This window comes from Primulina tabacum, chromosome 2 (genome assembly GCF_025594145.1).
Source record: "Primulina tabacum isolate GXHZ01 chromosome 2, ASM2559414v2, whole genome shotgun sequence".
Taxonomy (NCBI): Eukaryota; Viridiplantae; Streptophyta; class Magnoliopsida; order Lamiales; family Gesneriaceae; genus Primulina; species Primulina tabacum.
In genome coordinates, this window is record NC_134551.1 from 10,041,558 (window position 1) to 10,061,844 (window position 20,287).

General features: G+C 38.1%; 2 protein-coding genes across 3 annotated transcripts; one reads left to right on the forward strand and one right to left on the reverse strand.

The window, feature by feature from the left end:
- Positions 1-12,656: 12,656 nt before the first annotated feature.
- LOC142537379 (putative cytochrome c oxidase subunit 5C-1) lies at positions 12,657-13,683 on the forward strand. 2 transcript variants are annotated; one of them, XM_075642915.1, is made up of 3 exons: positions 12,714-12,898; positions 13,022-13,130; positions 13,247-13,683. In XM_075642915.1, the coding sequence occupies exon 3, from the start codon at positions 13,275-13,277 to the stop codon at positions 13,467-13,469; it is 195 nt and encodes a 64-aa protein (XP_075499030.1). In that variant the 5' UTR covers positions 12,714-12,898; positions 13,022-13,130; positions 13,247-13,274; the 3' UTR covers positions 13,470-13,683. The 2 variants fall into 2 exon arrangements, 1 of the variants encoding a protein (XP_075499030.1); XR_012818535.1 differs by lacking the exon at positions 13,022-13,130 and having other exon boundaries at positions 12,657-12,898.
- Positions 13,684-13,958: 275 nt separating this feature from the next.
- LOC142530149 (uncharacterized) lies at positions 13,959-18,042 on the reverse strand. Its single transcript, XM_075635947.1, has 2 exons — positions 17,855-18,042; positions 13,959-16,566 (listed from the first exon to the last, which is right to left on the reverse strand). Exons 1-2 carry the CDS (start codon positions 17,859-17,861, stop codon positions 14,477-14,479), a joined length of 2,097 nt encoding a protein of 698 aa, XP_075492062.1. The 5' UTR covers positions 17,862-18,042; the 3' UTR covers positions 13,959-14,476.
- Positions 18,043-20,287: the final 2,245 nt, after the last annotated feature.

The window sequence follows — 20,287 nt, forward strand, 5'->3', positions numbered from 1 at the left end:
CTCTCCGGACCAACCCTGGACCACCCTGACACCTAGCCTATACCACCCTGACCAACCCTAGACCCTCCATGCAGCAGCTGATCGCGGCCGCCCTTTATACACGTGGGAAGAGTCCATGAGATTATGGTCTCTTTCCTATCGACCAACCAGAGTTAGGACCCTTCCAGACCCTTAACCATGACCCTCACCAAGCCCCAGCCCAGCCCTGGTCAATCCCTCGGTGTCTAGCCCCTTAACCGAACCCTAGTGCACAAACTTGCACTATTTCGTTCAAGACTTCCCTAGCCCTTGTCCAGCCCTTAGCCATGACTCGTGTGACCCCTAACACGCTGGAAAATTCATCCCTCCTAAGTGTCCTATAATGGCAGCCCTTTCATGTATCGTTATAATAAGTTTTAGAGCATAAAATCACGTCATATGCATGAACATTCATATACACGAAAATAATTGCAAGGCAACCATATTTTCATGCAAACACAATTCAAACACGTAATATGGTGTGATAGATGAGAAAAAAGATATTTATGACGTGCCTTTGCATGTACTACACACGAAAAAGTAGTTGAGATGCGAAGCACGTCGACGAACGGAACCCTACTTTGATTTCCTTTGAAAACCGTGACCTTCCCTTGAATAATTCTCGTGTGTGCGTGTGTTATGGCTGGCAAGAGTTCTTGTGTGTGCTGTGTGTGTGTTGGGCTTGTGTTGTAGGGTTTAAGCTTTTAATTTGATAAATAATTCATGTGTGCAAGCTTAGGCCCATTAGTATGACATACTAGTCCCATTAGTAAATATTTTGTTTAGGAAATTTGGTGAAAATATTAGCCGAGTTCTCGAAAAATTTATATTTTAGTCGAAAATCGAACACTGGTTGAAATACGACTCTGCGTGTAAAAACACCTCAAAATCCCTCATTTTTTAAAATATCATTTAAATTAGGCCATATATTAAACAATTTAAAATAATTATTTATTAAAAATATTTTCCCTTATTTGGTCTCCGTTCCTCGATCGCTTTTCGAATAACCTTAAAAACAAAATTTTTATGCATTCAAGTAGAAAAGTACTTTTTTAAGCAGGTAACCATGCACACCGTATTTAATTCATGCAATTAAAACTATTTACTTAGTCATTTTCCATTTTGCCTAAATTTGCATGCAGTTGGATTACGTTTTCTTATTTTAGACCTTAAAATTAACTCATCAGATCACATAAGATATCTACATCCGTATGTGAATGGTGAATCTCCGACTACAATGCATGAGCTCCTACGTATTTCGGGACTATACTCAACTTTGCCACTTGGTGACCCTCATGAAGTCGGTAAAGGAGTCAAAGTACATCTATAGTACGTAGAGCCTCCATGATGTCCGGGGTTTAAGGAATAAGGGTGTAAAACCATAACTGCAGACTATTTCACTCGATAAGTGAAAACACTTAAAAAGTCCGATGGATGATTGTTCAGTGATCCATCTCAAGATCATTCATCTATATGAATGGACATCTCCATACCCTTATTAATGAAACGTGACGTTTATATCACAGATGCTAGTCTCGAGCTCGAACGATATTTATCCTTATTTTATGTGGCTGAATTGACTAGGAATATATTTATAATATACAGTATACACGTGATGAATTTCACGATCAACCTTGCGAAATTGACCTCATGGTACTAAACTATATTTAAGGTTTTTATCTATACAGTTTCTATGAGTATACAGATAAAGTAAATGTAATAATTAGATAAAATCGTAAAATATTATCAAAATAAAGATTGTTTTACATTAGCGTTAAAAACACACAAACAACAAGTTGATTTATTGGGCTCTTACTCTAACATAATTTGTGTTATACAAGGTTATTGTCGGCTTCACCATTTTGTCATGTTATTTGTTATTATTATTATTTTTTTGAGAAACGAAATTCATTAATCTCTAATGTCTTCTAGTACAACTTCTTGTAACAATGAAGGGAAACCATCGATGTTCCAAACAATAGAAGTAGAAGAAGCATGGGCAAATTGTGCTAGACTATGAGCAGCAATATTAGCTTGTCTTTGTATATGTCGGATCCTCATGAAACATTAATTCTGCAGAAGATAGTGAATTTGAGCAATTAAAGAGCACTCAGTACCATAATACTCATTAATAGAGATCACCAGTCGGATCGTTTATCATGAATCGATCCTTCCCAGTAAAACGCGGCGTGTTCGAATTCTGAGAAAATTCAAATGTTGGCAAAATTATTTGTAATGCAAAAATTCAGACTAGATAGAATAGCAGATCATGTTTTATGAGTTTAGAGTGGACGCAAACATTTTATTACGATTGGTTTTGACATATTGTTAGTTATCAAGATTTTTACTTGATTTATTTTTACGTACATTTATGATGGTCGAGTTGGCAATTTTTAACTGTAGTAGCAAGGGTCCTGTATAGGGTTGTGCCACCGCCAGCTTCTGCAACTCAGTATTCAAGCCTCAAGTCTGTAAGCTTTTACGTTTCAAATAATTTACTGCTATCACCTGCATGTTTACATGATATACGTTTTACGATGATTTACAGTACATTTTAGATGCTTTCATGATTTAAGGATTTACTATTATGAAAACTAGATTAAATTGCATGAACGTTTAGAATTTGGACTGTATTCAGATATCATGCCTCCAGACGCGCCTCCAGTATAGACTGTCGGGATGATTTTCTTGGAGGCAGCATAGGCCCTCCACCATCTCCACCGCCAGGGGACGCAGCTACCCGCGTACTGGAGGGTATTGCTAGGCTTATGGAGCTCAGCAGGATCCCCGACCACAGATTGACATTTATGATCAGTTCAGACGGCTCAACCCGAAGGAGTTCGGGGGCACCACTGATCTGTTCCTGGCAGAGGGCTGGATTCAATCTCTGGAGCTACATTTTCAGTACTTGCAGATGAGGGATGGCGACCGAGTCAGTGCGCCACTTATATGCTGAGAGATGAAGCATCCCTTTGGTGGGAGAGAGCCGCGCATGGAGTGGACTTGGCTACCCTCACTTGGGATCGGTTCAAGGAGATCTTCTACAACATTTACTTCCCAACTAATGTCAGGGGCCGCCTGACGAGGGAGTTCATGAGTGTCCAACAGGGGGACTCATCTGTGGCATAGTTCATCCAGAAGTTCGACATGGGCTGTCATTTTGTGCCTCTTATTGCTAGAGATTCCACCCAGAAGTTGAGGCATTTTATGGATGGTCTGAGACCCACGTTGCGCAGGGATGTGATGCTGATGAGACCGACGAGCTACGATGAGGCCACTGCCTGCGCTTTTCAGGCGGAGCAGGCCCTGGGGGACATAGAATTTGAGATGCAGAAGAAGAGGCATCAGGCCCAGTCCAGCTCCCGGCCGCAAAAAAGCAGTTTACCGGGCCGCTGAGGCAGCAGGGGCAGCAGAAGCCCTTGGGACAGGTTAGGGGGCCCAAGCAGCAAAGACCCCCGCAGGCACTAGGAGCGCCTAAGCCAGAGGACCATCAGCCGTGCAAGCAGTGAAACCGGTTCCACTTCGGCAAGTGCATGTGGGGGACCTTCAAGTGTTTTATTTGCGGGCAGGAAGGTCACAAGGTGACAGATTGCCTTAATAACAAGGGCCCCAATACTGGCAGAGCATATGTGATGCATGCTGAGGAGGCTGAGGTGGAGCCAGATTCTATGCTGATCACCGGTAACTCTTATGTTTAAGATTTTAATTTATCGCTTAATTGCATGAGTTATATGATTGTTATGAGAATTAATTTATGGGATTGGGAACATAGATTAAATTAGGATGCATGCTCTACCTAGTTGTAATTAAGGGTTGAATTGCATGAATTGAGAATTTTAGGGACCTAAGTGTAATAACTGATAATATGAGGACCTAATTGTAATCAATATTTTAGGGAGCTATTTTTGAATTTTCTGAATTTTTGGGATTTAGTTCTTAGTTTTCGAGAATTTTAAGGTTTTATGGGGCGAAACTCGAAAATTTATGGGGTCAAGATTGCAAATTCGAAAACTTTTAGGGCCAAAATGTAATTTTCGAAAACTTTAAGGGCCAAATTGCAATTTATAGAATTTTTAGGATTTAAAATTCGGCACTTTTGAAGAATACTTGGGTTAAATTAGTAATGTTTCGAGGATTTTGGGATAATTGCTGATAAAAATTTCTTAAGCTTCAACACGATCAGATTTGATTGTATGTTTTGTCGCAGGAAGAATATATATTTCAGGTGTAGCTACGCATGCATTGCTAGACTCCGGAACTACACACTCATTTATATCCGGATCTTTTGTCAAGCGACTAGGAATCATACCAGTGGCGATGGATTCAGGGTATCGATTCCATTCGGGAATCAGATGTTCACTTCCCAGATAGTGAAGGGATTGGAGCTCCGGTTACAGAAGAATGCGGTGCAGTCAGATCTGATAGTGCTACTGTTGCCAGAGTTAGACATAATTTTGGGTATGGACTTGGCTATCCTTGAACAGATCTGTCATAGATTTTCGACAGAGGTCAGTGTCTGTCCGACCGCCCAACAGTAAGTCGTTTATATTTGAGGCAGCCAGACACCAGCAAATGCCTCACATCATTTCCTGCATGTGTGCGATGAAGCTTATGAAGAGAGGCTGCCAGACATTTTTAGCAAGTATTGTGACAGTGTCAGAGTCAGTCAGTCAGAGGCTAGAGGACATCGTTGTGTTCAGAGATTTCCCCAGTGTTTTCCCTGATGATGTATCAGGCATTCCACCGGATAGAGAGGTGGACTTTTCTATCGAGCTCATGCCAGGCATCGTGCCTATTCCTAAGGCATCATATCTTCTAGCACCTGCAGAGATGAAAGAACAGAAAGATCAGATACATGGCTTTACATATGATCTTTCTAGATAAGGGTTTCATTTGCCGTAGCTTTTCTCCATGGGGTGTGCATGTACTGTTTGTTAAGAAGAAAGATGACAGCATGCGGCTCTGCATTGATTACCGAGAGCTGAAAAGTCACGATCAAGAACAAGTATCTACTGCCCAAGATCGAGGATTTATTTGATCAGCTTTAGGGAGCATCAATATTCTCGAAGATAGATCTCCTCCGGATACCACCAGCTAAAGGTGAGAGAGTATGACGTGCATAAGACAGCATTCAGGATGAGTTATGGGCACTATGAGTTTATGGTGATGCCCTTCGGTTTGACGAAGGCGCCAGCGATTTTAATGGATCTCATGAATCACGTGTTTCAACCTATTTGGACCAGTTCAACATAGTTTTAAGTGACGATATCCTGATCTATTCGAAAAGTATAGAGGAACACAATCAGCATCTGAAGACTGTACTGCAGACTTTACAGGACAGAAGACTGTATGCCAAGTTCAGTAAGTGCGAGTTCTGGCTTGACAGAGTGGCATTCTTGAGCTACATTGTATCCCGAGACGGAGTGGAGGTCGACCCCAGCAAGGTCGAGGAAGTCCGAGATTGTCCAGTGCCTAAGAGTGTGACAAAGATCCGCAGCTTCTTGGGATTGGCTGGGTATTACCCGAAGTTTATTCAGGGCTTCTCTTCTATCGCGGTGCCTATGACCGTCTTGACGAAGAAGAATGCTAGATTTATTTGGGGACCGAAGTTCCATGAGAGTTTTGACTAACTGAAGCATTCATTGACTTCAGCGCATGTTCTAGCTATGCCATCAGGGCAAGAAGAGTTTGTGCTTTACACAGATGCTTCGAAACTCGATTTGGGCGCAGTTTTGATGCAGCATGACAGAGTTATAGCTTATGCATCCTGACAGTTGAAGGTCCATGAGAAGAATTATCTGACTCATGACCTCGAGCTAGCAGCATTGATATTTTCCCTGAAGATTTGGACACATTATATGTTTGGGGAGAAGTGCAGAACTTTCATTGACCACAAGAGCCTGAAGTACTTCTTTATACAGAAAGAGCTGAACATGAGACAGAGAAGGTGGCAAGAGCTAGCAAAGGATTATGACTGTGACATTAGTTACCATCCGGGTAAAGCTAATGTGGTTGCAGATGCTCTGAGCAGGAAGAACGTGGTGATTGCTCATTTGTCGGTGCAGAGACCGCTGCAGGCGAAGATTCAGAGGTTTGAGCTTGCAGTATGCCAGGGTCGATGCCCCAAATATTTCTACTGATAGTACAGCCGACTTTGAGAGACAGAATTCGGGTAGGGCAGACTTCTGACGAGCAGTTGCAGAACTGGAGATAGAGGGATGAGGCTAAGAGCCGGAGACTATATACAGTTTTGGACGATATAGTCAGACATAAGGACCGACTGTGGGTTCCTAGCAGTGATTTCCTGAGAGCAGATATCTTGAGCGAGGTCCACAGCATCTCGTAATCCATCCATACAGGGAGTACAAAGATGTATAAGGACCTTCAGTCTCTTTATTGGTGGCCGGGCATGAAGCGGAATATTCTGTGATTCATCTCTGAGTGTTTGTCATGTCAACAGGTCAAGGAAGAGCATCAGAGACCTGTAGGGAAGCTGAGACCACTCCCTATTCCCGAGTAGAAATGGGAGAACATCACCATGGACTTTGTGACGGGACTACCAAGGACTAATGGAGCATATAATGCTATTTGAGTGATATTTGATCGGCTCACTAAGTCAGCTCACTTTCTACCGATCAGGAAGACTTTCACCATGACTCAGTACGCAGACCTGTATATCAGAGAGATAATCAGACTGTATTGGATTCCAGTGTCCATCATGTCAGACAGGGATCCAAGGTTAACGTCTGTATTCTGGAAGAGTCTGCATCAGGCATTGGGTACTAAGCTGCTATTCAGTACTATCTTCCATCCTCAGACCGACGGACAGTCAGAGTGGTTTATTCAGATTCTAGAGGACCTACTCAGAGCTTGCATGATCGATTTCTAGGGCAGCTGAGAGTCGAAGTTATCTCTTGTGGATTTACATACAATAACATTTATCAGGCATCGATCGGTATGGCTCCATATGAGACATTGTACGGGAGGAAGTGTAGGTCGCCAGTGTATTGGGACGAGTTAGGAGAGAGGGCAGAGTTGGTACCGGATATTGTCAGTCAGACTGCAGAGTTAGTGGTCAGGATTCGGAACAGGATGAAGACTGCACAGGGCCTTCAGAAGAGTTATGCAGATCAGTGGCGTAGGGATCTGGAGTTTGCAGTAGGGGATCATATATTTGTGAAAGTCGCACCGATGAAGGGTGTGACGAGATTCGGGAAGAAGGGCAAGCTCAACCCTAGATTCATCGGACTGTTCGAGATCCTAGAGAGAGTTGGGACACTCGCTTACAAAGTGGCATTATCGCCGAATCTGACGGGAGTTCATAATGTGTTCCATGTCTCTATGCTGCGGAAGTACATGTCGAATCCTTCGCATGTGCTGAACTTCGAGCCACTTCAGCTGACACCGAACCTGTCTTTCGAGGAGAGACCCACTCAGATATTGGATAGACAAGAAAGGAGGCTACGGAACAAGGTGATCCACATGGTCAAAGTCAAGTGGCTGAATCATTCCGAGGAGAAGGCTACTTGGGAGACTGAGGTCGAGATGAGGAGTCGTTACCCGAAGTTGTTCGGTATGTTTTAAATTTCGAGGGCGAAATTTTGTTTTAAAGGAGAGAGAGTTGTAAGGTCCAGGAAATTTAAACTACGTAACCTGCACGCATGCAATCTATGATTTTATTTAAAATATGTGTTTAATGATTTTTATGCATTTAATGCATGATGATTGCATGGTTAGAGTTTATTTCATGATTATTTTAAAGTTTCATGCATTAGGGTTTTAAGTTGCACTTCGCGCTCGAACAAGGAACGGAGAATGGGGATAATCATGAAAAATATTTTTATTGAATGATTAATTTTAATTAATTAATATGAATTATTTTAAGTGTGTTTTTCAAAAAGTGGACCTTGGTGGGTATTTTTACTTGTCGGGTCGTATTTTTTAATCGGTGTGCAAAATGTATCGAATCGGAGAACTTTTTGAAGGCTCGGACAATATTTTCAAAAACATGCCTAAACAAAATATTTTTCGAGAGTGATATTGGGCTTGTTGGGTTTGTTTTAATGCCTAATGGGCTCAAAACCTTTTTAATTTTTAATTAAGGCCATTAGTACATATTTTATTAACCTAAATTACACTTAATCAAACCCTAACCCTACTTAACCCCCTTGGCCGCCCACCCCTTATTTCAACAGTCACTTTCTTGTCTCTTTTAGCAGCCACCAGCAGCAAGATTCGTCCATTGCATTTCTTTCAAGAAAGCTTCTCCCCGCCTCTTCGTTTCACGTTCCACACGCGTATCTTCAAGCTTTTGATCATTTTATCATTAAGGCAAGCTTGTATCTTCTTTATCTCTTCATTCACGCAAATATTATGCTGAAGTTTATGTATATTCGTGAAAATCATTCGATCCATCTTGTGTTCACGTTTTTGTATAAGCTTGACATGAAAATTGCATTTTTTTCGTGACTCATGCTCACGTTTTCATGTATTGTAGAAGGGGCTGCCAAGTTTTTTATGCTAAGGGGCTGTACAAGGTGGTAAGGTGTTGTCATGAGGCTGGGGTCGAGGGCTAATCATGTTAAGCTGAGGGCCGAGGGGTGTTGTACGGAAGGGGTGACTCATTTCGGGCGTAGATCAGGTAATGGGCTGAGCCGGCAGTGCAAGGGCTGATCCAAGCCATGGACCAGACCCTGGTGGGTCTGAGACACGGCCTAGGAAGGCTCGACCACTGTTGGAACCATCCCTGAAGCCGTTCAATCATGAAAACGGGAGATTGATCGCGGGTTGTGTGCTTAGGTTGAACCTCGGGTGTGCGTGTGTTGGGGGGTGCATGGGGCTAAGTCCTTGAGATGTTTCGGTCCAAGAGGGTCCTATGGTGGTCTAGGAGGGGCTAGTTTGTGTCTGGTCGTAGCTGGTTAGGTGTAGGTTTGATGTTTTGGTTCGAATGTCGCGGCTAGGGTATGGCTAGGTTGAGCAGAAATTTCCAGTAGCCTTTGGGCTTGTTTTCATGGGTCATAAGTGGCCTCATGGTTTAGGCGCTGGTGGTGTAGGATAAGATTATGGTTTAAGTTGAAAAAAATTTGGTTAAGTTTCGGGTTGATTCAGGTTAAAATCGGGACCCCGGTCCAAGTTTTAAAATGAATCGATTCAGTTTTGATACGGGCTTGAGTTTACGCCTAAGAAATATTCTTAAATATGTTCTGAGGTGTTTTGAGGATTTTGGTAAGCTTTGGGTCAAAATTTTGAGGTTCAGGGGTAAAATGGTCATTTTGCACCCGGGTCGAGTTTTTAGTCCTGGCAGCGCCCTGAACACAATTTTTCATGATTTAAATGTTTATTTATCACGTATATGACTTTTTACGTAATTACAAAAAATACGTTGCATGCTTGATTTTAAGGAAAAATTTACGTATATGCATGTTTTATAAGTGATGAATACAATGTCACGTTTTTTAAGGATGGAAGTTGGTTGTGACTAATACGATTATATGAGATATTATGAGTTGAGGCCAATGCTCAGTGGACGGGTAATGCTGTCGCTCATGTCCCCGCCGCCGGATACCGCGGTTATATTAGATGAATCCATCGAATAGAGCTGATACGATAGAGCTAATTCGAAAGTCATAATTAATGAACAGAATTCAATTAAGAAAATGTATATGTATATGCTGATATGAAGAGACATGTTTTGACACATCATGCTATATTACGAGACGTTTACGTTTATGATTTTAAGATCATGAAATGTATGTTTCTTACAGTATTTTTCACAATTGCATGTTATGTATATGTATTCGTTGTATGAATGATGCAGGTGAGCATGTCGATGAGGAGGCTGGAGATGCCGAATCCTAAGTAGGTAGGGCTGGATGTGCGCACATGACACGAGGACCATATTTTCCGCACATCGCGTTTTATGAGTATAGACTGGACGTGAACATTTTATTACGCTTGGTTTTGACATATTGTTAGTTATCAAGATTTTTACTTGATTTATTTTTACGTACATTTATGATGGCCGAGTTAGCAATTTTTAACTGCAGTATTTTATCTGTTATTTGATAATTATTATTTTTAAAATGTGTACTTTTCAACAGTATTGCATGCATGCAAAATTTTAAATTTCAAAAATAAGTTTACCAAAAAAATAAAAAAATTAGTTGCATTTTTAAGTAGTAGATGTTTCATATCATCTTCATATTAGATTTTATTTTTTGTGATTTCATTTTAGTTACAAATATTGATTGATAAAAATATTGATATTGATATACACATAAATATATATTAATAACAAGAAGATAGATATAGATTAATAATAACAAGTTGATTTGATTTTCAATATAGATATTGATATAAATATTGTAATATACATAGACGCACACACAAACACACACACACACATATATATATATATATATATATATATATATATATATATTAATAATAAAAATATTGATTTAGTTTTACATGTATTTTATTCTCATTTTAGGAATATATCCTCTTAACATCTTCAGTATTTTATAAGTTATTTTAATGAACAATCATGTTGTCTTTTCACAATTGAAAAAAAAATATCTTTTATCCACAATTATATATATATATAGAGATGGGAGAGAATAATATCACAACTTTACTGAACAGTGAACACTGCTCTTTTGAATCAAATATATCATGCAATGTGCATAATGATGATAGAGGGGTCACGAAGTTTTAGTTATAGTTGATTTTCACTTTTTTTTTTTCATCGTCAGATTTGATGTCGATTCTTTTTCTAATACTTGATTCTGTATTTTTCATTTGATCTTTTTTTTTATATCGCGACCTATATTTTCCTTGTTAATGAACATGTTGAGTTTTGATGTTATACTTCAGTTGTTCTAATTGTGGACAAATTTAAATTAATGTTCTACCTAGTCATTTGATATAATATAATTTTTGACAGAGAGATCGATAAAAATGCAGCAACCTCCTCAAACAATGTCATTCAAGCTGTCTGATTCGCATCTTAAATTATAATTCGTAACCATATGCATGTAATAAGAGATTCTTTAAATTTGTTTAATCTTTGCTAAAGATTTTTTTTTAATAAAAAAAAATTTAAAACATGGTTATTGTAAGAGGCTAATTGCATTAACCACCATTGTGAAAATTCTAAAAGGCATAAAACTCCGTAAAAAATATATTAATAAGTTAATAAATCCTTCATTTTTTAAAATCATACACATATGTATAAATTTATCTGCTAGGGTTCTATGTCTAATTTTTAAAAACACGATATTTAACATGTTAATTTTACATAAGGTGTTTTTTTATTATTTTTTATTTTTTATAGGGAGTGTTATACAATTGATACTTATTGTAAGTGATGTTCAATCTAGCAAAAGAAGTGTTCGACATCATTTTGGTGAAGCTTACTGTCACGCCCAGGACCGAGGTTAGTCGACATCGACGTTATTCAACAATCACATAATCGCTACACAATAAACCTCGTAGTTCATTATAAACCAAAACTTGTTTATTTCATAATTAACTCAAAATAATATTGTTTTACATCGATAAATTTTCAAAACGAAATAAAATGTGCGGAAGAAATGTACAACTTGAATCAAAACTTAAGAAGAACATAAGCGAGTAATCTTCATGTCTCGAGATTTCATCATCAGCCCTAAAACATGTTTTGTTCATCATCGTCTACTTGATTTTCGTTCTTATCTGAAAATGGTAGAGTAAGGGGTAGGTGTTTCGGGAAACATTTAGCAATTGGAGACCGATCGTAACAAACAATACCTATATACATATAAAATGAGTTTTTACGAAAGATATAATACGTATAAACATAATTCTGGAAGTGACATGTCGCAGAACATGTCACATGGGTCAAGACACGACATAGTCAGAATTCGAAACAAAGAATAAAAACATGTCATAAACAAAACGTGATAATATATATGTAGCGCTGAAATTTCAGTTCATCATTCATGAATATGTCCTCTATATTTACTCCTTTGAGGGGCGAGGCCATTAAATCGGTTTTATACTCACCGAAGGGGGCCATAAGTACAGTTTTATATCTACCGCACGGGGCCATAAGTATATGTTTCCTATATGTTACTCCTCTAGGGAGCGATGTCATTGAATCGATTTTATACCCACCAAAGGGGACCATCTGTCCTCTATATATTACTCCTCTAATTGGCTAGGCCATTGAATCGGTTTTATAACCACCGAAGGGGCCATAAGTACGGTTTTATAACCATCGAAGAGGCCATAAGTACGGTTTTATACCCACCGCACGTGGTCATATCTTATCATGTTTTCTTTCCTTCAAAATCAAATCATAACAGTGTATCAAAATTCAGATATTAGAAACATAACTTAACAAAACAATATGAAACGAAATGAATGACAAAACTTTGAACAAAACTTAATGAGACATGATAGAATGAAATGATTTCATAACAATGGGGCATAGCATGATCGAATAACAAATTAATTTTGAAGTCATGATAAATTTTGCAAAAAATTCCTTTTTTTTCAAATTATAAAAATGTTCCATCTTTATTTAATATTGATAAAATATCATAATCGTAGCACCTAAAAAATGATTATATGATACTTGATGCACATGACTTGAATATTAAATAAATAGTGATGGAAACGACACCGTTATTTCTTAGTTTTTTCCTTTAACCCCAACCTCATTGCTGATATACTATTTCGCAACCTCGTCAGGATAAGACACGATTACGAAGATACGATTCGATCCGATTTTTTAATTCTGAAACCATTTCTCACCCTCCAATGTTTCAGTGCAGGTTCTACGGATCTAAGCGTTTTGAAATTTGATCAAAGGTTTTGAAGTTGAGCTTCATTCTAGGTATGGAGGATTTCTGTTTCATTTTTAGATTTGTGTATTTTTGTGTGTCGTAGCCCATAAACATATGTTTTCCATCCATCTTCGTCCTTGCAGTAGTTATGTATAATTTTTCAGATGAATTAGGTGTTTGGTGCATAGAAATTAGAAACAATTGCGCCATTAGATAACAATGAGTGTTGGTTTAGTTCAACAATATTTCGCTCCTCTGGGAATGCTTTGATAATGTCTTGTGGTATGTATTTTGATGGATTTAGATTATATTTACCTCAAGTTGAAGTCTTTTCATTTCTGTAAATCCCTCTGATGTTATGATTCTGAAATGACAAAAGTTGTGTTGTGTGAGATCAGGGTTTGTACACCTCTATTAGCAAGTTAAATGGCTGGCTCAAGGGTTGCTCACGTCACTCTGAAAGGACCAAGCGTGGTGAAGGAGATACTCATAGCAGCTGCACTCGGCCTCGCTGCAGGCAGTTTATGGAAGATGCACCATTGGAACGAGCAAAGAAAAACAAGGGCATTCTATGACTTACTGGATAAAGGCGAGGTCACTGTTGTTGCTGCAGAAGAGTAAAACTTCTGCTGTTTTTCTTGGTTAATGGTGGTCAGAATCTTCATTGCTTTGGCTCTTTGATCAGAATTGGGCCTGTTTAGTTTGGATTTCATACCAATAATTGCAGACCATATGTTCTATCTCCTACATGTATAGTTTTCTGGTCTCTGTTATGTTGGAAAGATTTAAGATGCCAATGCTTTCAACTATTACAATCGAATATATGCTTGCTGAATTTTTTGTAGTTTGTTTTTTAGCCCTGGATGTTTGAATATAGAGACATTCATTGGCATGGCAGAAGAAGCAGCAATGCTATGCTAATTTCATTTATCCAGATTAACTTGCAATAAAACTTCCATGAGAATGATTTATGTTATTTGAACACTTTTTTTCAATAAGATTGGGTAAAAATCCAAGAGGGGTTGTGGAGTATAAAAGTCAGTAGCATATAAAATAGAGGAACTGAAACATTACTCTCAATAAAACATGACATTAGCCTGCGAAAGTACATTATCCACAACACAAATCGCATTAATCAAACAATCTAAACACCACCATTCTTTACAAGTGTTGAAGACAATTAAAACATCGACGCTATTGTCAAACAATTTTCTTCCAAATGATAATTGCTCTCTTTTTCATGTATGTAGATGAATGAATTATGATTTTAAAATAAATCCAAAACTGATTAAATACACACTCATCTCATTCATCTGCATGCATGAAGTGAAACACAAAAGTAAACTGGAGGCCTCGACTGATACGCAACCATCTTTACAAGCAACGAAATTGTGATTCTCCAACAAGGTGCATAAACAGAAACCATCAGCGACGCAACAAAATCCTTTTCGTCTATCCACCAGTGCTATTAAACTCGTTAACCTTGGATTTTCTACAAAAGCCTAATATCACGAACGGCCCAATCTCCAAACCATAACATCCCAAATACTTTAAATTCGAAACGTCTTCAACCGAAAAATTTTCCTGAAACGGGGAGCAGACTGGCCAGTGTATGCAAGGACACAATCCTAACAAGACGACTCAACTTCCTTTCCATTATCATCGTCACGAATATGTCTTTTTAACCTTCTTAGCCAGATTTCATAGTCCACAGGATAGGGTGTTCCACAAAGGCTATCAACATAATCTGCAAATGCTTTCAAGACCGCGGAGATGTCACCAAGCTTCTGCTGAATCACCCTCCTAGACCAAGAAATTTCTCTCCATTGTAGCGCGCTTTCCACAGAATCCAGAATGGGTAAATCCCCACCAGATGAAAAATATAGCATGTATACCAGGCTCTCTGCATCAGAAGCAGAACACAACTTCCCCTCTTGAAGAGCAGAAGTAGACGAGAAATGAAGATTCAGCGGTGGGCGGTCTCTATCTTCTAAAATGGCATGCCCCCAACCTATAAGAACGTAATAACATTGCCCGATGCTAGATTTCACACAAATTACATTTTCAGGTCTTACGTCTCCATGCCGAATTCCAGCTGAAGAGGCAGAAGATAGGGCTGACAAACAATCATGACAACATCTAATGGCCTCATCCGGGCCAAACTGGTTTGCTCTCACCATGTCGGGAATGGTCATGCCAATTGGACTGGTCACTAAGACGGGAATCCCACACCATGGGTACTCACAGTTACGGCCTGACCTCTGCTTATGACACTGACCAGGATGAACAATCCGACCAGATGCATTCAGACGAGGAATATACTTACTTGACAAACCTTTTTGTTTCATAACACTCAACACTTTAGTCTGCCTCTGAACCCGGTACCATAATTCCATACCCTCTAACGCCGGCTCAAGGTGAGAAGGGTGTGAACCAACATACAGGAACAGATTCTTCCCCGGATTTTCAACAGAAGACGCGAAATAAAACACAATCTCCCCATCATTCAGAACTTTGTGTATCTGATAACCATTTTGCCGGCTTGAATCTTCTATCAACAAAATGGATCCAACTTCTAGCTCCACCGTTTTTCTGGGATCCATCTTAGTGGCTTCTTTTTGAAATTCTACAATTTCAGGAGAAGAAGGGCGATGCTGGAAACGAAGCAAACGATTACCATCAACATTTGTGTCTCTCAACTGCCTTTCGGCTCTCCTTGTTTGAAGACGGGAACTGTGGTCCGCAGCTAAATCTTCAACTGTGTTCTTAGGCATTCCACAATATTGAGTTAAAGAATGAAATGTAGCATAAAGAACTTGTAAAGCGCCAATATCACTCCAATTAGCATTTCCAAGCTTGTTCCAGATCTTTTCAACTGGAGATATTGTTATTTGGGAATGATCTTTGATCCAAGCGGCAGCAGATTCATAGACACTATCAAGATCCAAGTCCAACTTATTCAGATCCCCCTCAACTTTAACAACTCCACCATATTGAGAATCAGCAAGAAGTACGAAAATTGAGTTATAATTTAGATGCCTATGCGACTTGCTGATACTTCTAGCAAGCAATACACGAAGAGCAAAGAACAAAGCTTCACCTATAATAGAGAGTTGGGGCTCGTAGTTGCCGTCCATTGAAGTAAGACTTCCAATATCAGGCCTTAGCAGAGCTAATTCAACAATATCGTCCCACTTCCCTTGAGGATGTCTCGGGTTCTTCAGCATTATAGCCGAGGCACATAACCCCTCAAGCTTACCTTTAGAAATAGCCTTTTCTGCTTGGTAAAATCTCGAGTTCCCACCGTATAATGAGGAAACATAGAAAGGCATTTGATCTTTCCCATGACCCCAGAAAGCTTCACACAAGCCGCTCACACTTGCATGCAGGAAGTCCTCAAAAGCAAGATAAGCTGTCGATTCAACAGAGTTTGATATCGGTGCATTTATAGCGCTAGGCATCCTAATTAGTTGTTGAAAGGGTACCCCTTCTAATGCATAATCAAATTTTTGCAAGTCTACCAACTCAAAAGGAACATCAAAGGCAGGTGGCACACCATTTTCCGTTATATCCTCAAACCAGCCTATAAGATTTGCATTTAAGCTTTCACTGTTAACAAATCTACGAAGAAACTCCTTCCTATCATGAGTCCTATCCCCTGATGAAATACTCAATTTCTGTGTAGCAGAATCCACCGAATCTTGATCGGGTGATACACCTGTAGATAAAATTGTTAATTTCAACTCACTATCTTTACTTGAGGATGAGTTTAAATTTGAGATGAAACTGAACAGAGTATGAAAATAATTCAAATAGACAGAACTGTCTTATGGATAGGCCCGAGGGACAAGTCATTTCGAAGAGAACAGCGCAAGTCCAACGTATTTACCTATTGGAACAACTAGACTAATAAACTGACAAGAAAATATAAACGTAGTTTTGGAAGTTACAAGGGAACTATGCAGAGTTTGTCTGCATAAATATTATAAATTCATTAGCAGATTGCCCGAATAAACTGAACCCTGTATTTCTTTGATTGACCTTGTGTCCCTAGAACTTTTACCATTTTGCTGAATCTTAAGCATTATTAATGAATCTGTATATTCTACAAACTATGCATCAAGATTACGACTCAGAACTAAAACACAATAAAACCTTAAAATGTCAAGGCAAATATAAATGGAAAGCATTTTTTTCGACCTAGCAGGCATGACACACTTATATTTATTCACTCGTAGTAAAAGTCAGGCCTTTCAAAATACAATTCTACGCAGCTGCACCAAATACATTGATGCACACTTCAGTCTTACTCATACATCAATAAAATTATGCACATTCTAGTATAGAAATCTTCATAGGTTTAGAAGCAAAACTTGTCACATGTTTTATACAATCCTTCGCCTGTATGTATGTATCAGGAAAAGTGAAAAATCGAACATCCACACACTCTGAAGGACCAAGACCTTTTTTCCTACAATCCTTGGTTCCCATAATCACATTGGATCCAGACTAATCCGGACTCCGGTCGGCTTGAAAAAATTATGTGGAGCTTTCCTGAGGTCAATGGTTCATTCGCAATAAACGGAACTCAAACCTTGACAACTGACCTCCTCGCTACTTGGCCAGCCAAGTTAGGACCAGGAAATTTAATCGACAATGAACTCAATTTACTTGAGAGACATGACCCATAATTTTTCATCCACTGGGCAACTTCCCCACCATCACGAACTAAATAATATGATGAAAATCGAGAAAATTTCACCATGCACATAGCACCAACTAATAAAAAACGGAGCCCGATTAAAGTATGAATATAAAAATAACAAAAAGAAAGAAAAACCCACGGTAAGAAACCCACAACTAATTCCAGGGATAAGATCCGAAATATATGGCACAATCAAGTCAGAATTCAGTAAACCCAACGTCATCCAACTTCAAAGCTCAACCATTTCTTAAGAAGTAAAATTAGGGTTCAGATAACAGAGAAATCTGAAATGCAATTATACCTTCCATGGTTCAATTTTCTTCTAGATCGTTGACATCAGCAATTCTGTAACAATCCCATCTCTCTCTCTCTGTGTCTTTGGGTACATTTGTTTCTCTCTCTGTATGTATATGTAATGTGCTCAGATGCATCGGTAACATGAGAGAAGCGTGTCCTATGATTTCCTGCCATCCTATTTGGTCGTCAAAAGAATATATTTATTTAAAACGAATCGACAAGATTCACATTTAATTAAATTTAAATTTAAAAATGATAAAAATTTGTGTAAAATGATTTCACGAGTCGCATTTTATGATATATATATATCTTATCTGAGTTATCTATGAAAAATATTATTTTTTATGTTAAGAGTATTACTTTTTATTATGAATATCGGTAGGGTTGACCGTCTCACAGATAAAGATTTGTGAGATCGAGAAATCTAATCTTTAAAAATTACATTTAAGCATCAATTGTAATTGGTTATATCATAATTTTGACGAATTGAATGTTTAATGGTTTTCGGGTACACGTTTAAGGAAAGTCAAAGGCTTATGCAGTTTTATAATCACAGAAGATATTTTTTTATCAAATCATAAATCTAACTGGTTGGACTAAAAATAATATAATATTAGTGCACACACGCGCGGGTGCTTGTATAATATTTTTTATAATTCATTTGATTTATATTTAAATAATGATCAAAATATAATTATAAGAAATGGTGAAGGACTACATTGCAATTTTGATATATGAATTAAAAAAATAAATAAAAAAAAATCAAATAGTAATTGAGAACCTACGACTTGATATTTAGGAAATAAAAACTCTTTCCGCTAAGCTGCATATAAGCTACATTAAAGTTTTAACAATTTATTAATATATATAATTATTAGAACAGATCATAACATCAAAAATTATTTATTTTAAGTATCTCAAACTTAATAATACAGTATAGATTTGGAACATTGAAAATTTCGAAATAATTGAAGTTTCATTTGTATTAGAAAGGTTACGATAACATTATTCTAAATGTTATTTTTACATACTGAATGAGTTATTTGAACTTACAAAAATTATTCTAGTTTGGAAACAAAAGTGTAAGATTATTTAGTGTCAACTGATGTCGTAACTAAAGATATTATGGTAGAACCTTTCTGTAAATGGAAAGGAGGGAGGATTGAGCAATATCAAATCTCAATGAAATATGTAATGTGATGTTTGAGCCACACTTCCAATGCTAACATACATTCATTTGTCCATCATCATGATGCTTGGACGACTTGTTTCCGATCTCAAACTTGGTTTCAGGATCTTCCAAAACAATGGGCCATTCGATATCCCCATCACTGATTTGTGTACCAGCTTCTAGTTCGAGCATTCCAGAAGTTGTACCTATATCATCAACTCGAGCTTGATGCGATGCCTCAGCACCTTCAACCGTGACTGTAGTAGTATCCATGGACATTGATTCAGCTTTCTTGCAAAGAAAATCATAAGCCAACTCTTTATTCAGGATATTAGCATGTTCAACTACACCCCTTTCAAGCATTTTAATCTTCGAAACACATTCCAGGTCCTCTTCATATATATATATATATATATATCGATCACCTCCCTCGACTTCTCCAAATGCATGTCATGTTCTATATTATTTACTTCAGCAAGGTTAATAGCATCAACTCTCATACGCCTAGCTTTTTCAGTACAGTCTACTTGTTTCTCAAGGTCATTTAAACCCGATTTCCATTTTCTCACACTGAAGCCCCTGCCACCATCTAATTCCACCATCATTTCTTCATCAATGTTCTTGATCTCATCCTCCTCTTTGATTATTGTATGCATACAACACGAGGGCCAGCAGCCTCTGAAGCACTGGATGGGATAGAAATAAATTCAGGGCATGTTGGAGAATGTACATTTGGTGAGATATCATGGTTAACCTCCTGAATCTCTCGGTTTTTCAGAATCTGTTCAGTTTGGCCTTCCTCAAACTCTTCATGAATAGTAATAACAAGTACATATAGAGTTGTTGTGTACATGCATTTACACATGTCAACGGATTTCTATATGTACAAATATTATGAAGCAGTAACAAATTCCAGAGATCAAATATTACTGATTCTGTTTTAGAAAACGTGGCACGCCCTATAAAGTATGATTAAATATTTACAAGGGGATATATATACTCAAGACCATAATTTGGTATTTTGCCAACATTTTCGTGGAGAAGGATTAAGAGGCTTCAGAAGCATAAACAAGGATGAAAAATCGAGAATATGCCCAAGAATTTGATTAGGCATTGATGATAAAACAGTGTCATCGAATTTTGATACATATGCTTTACACCTAGGCTATTGCTCTAGAATTCTTTCATTAGATTTCAGTAAACAATATCTGTGAATGCATAAATGCATGTAATGAAAGATATTAATAGTAGAAATCAACATAAATC

Coding starts and splice junctions, on each gene's coding strand:
- LOC142537379 (XM_075642915.1), top strand. CDS start 13,275: ATGGCTGGCTCAAGGGTTGCTCACGTCACTCTGAAAGGACCAAGCGTG.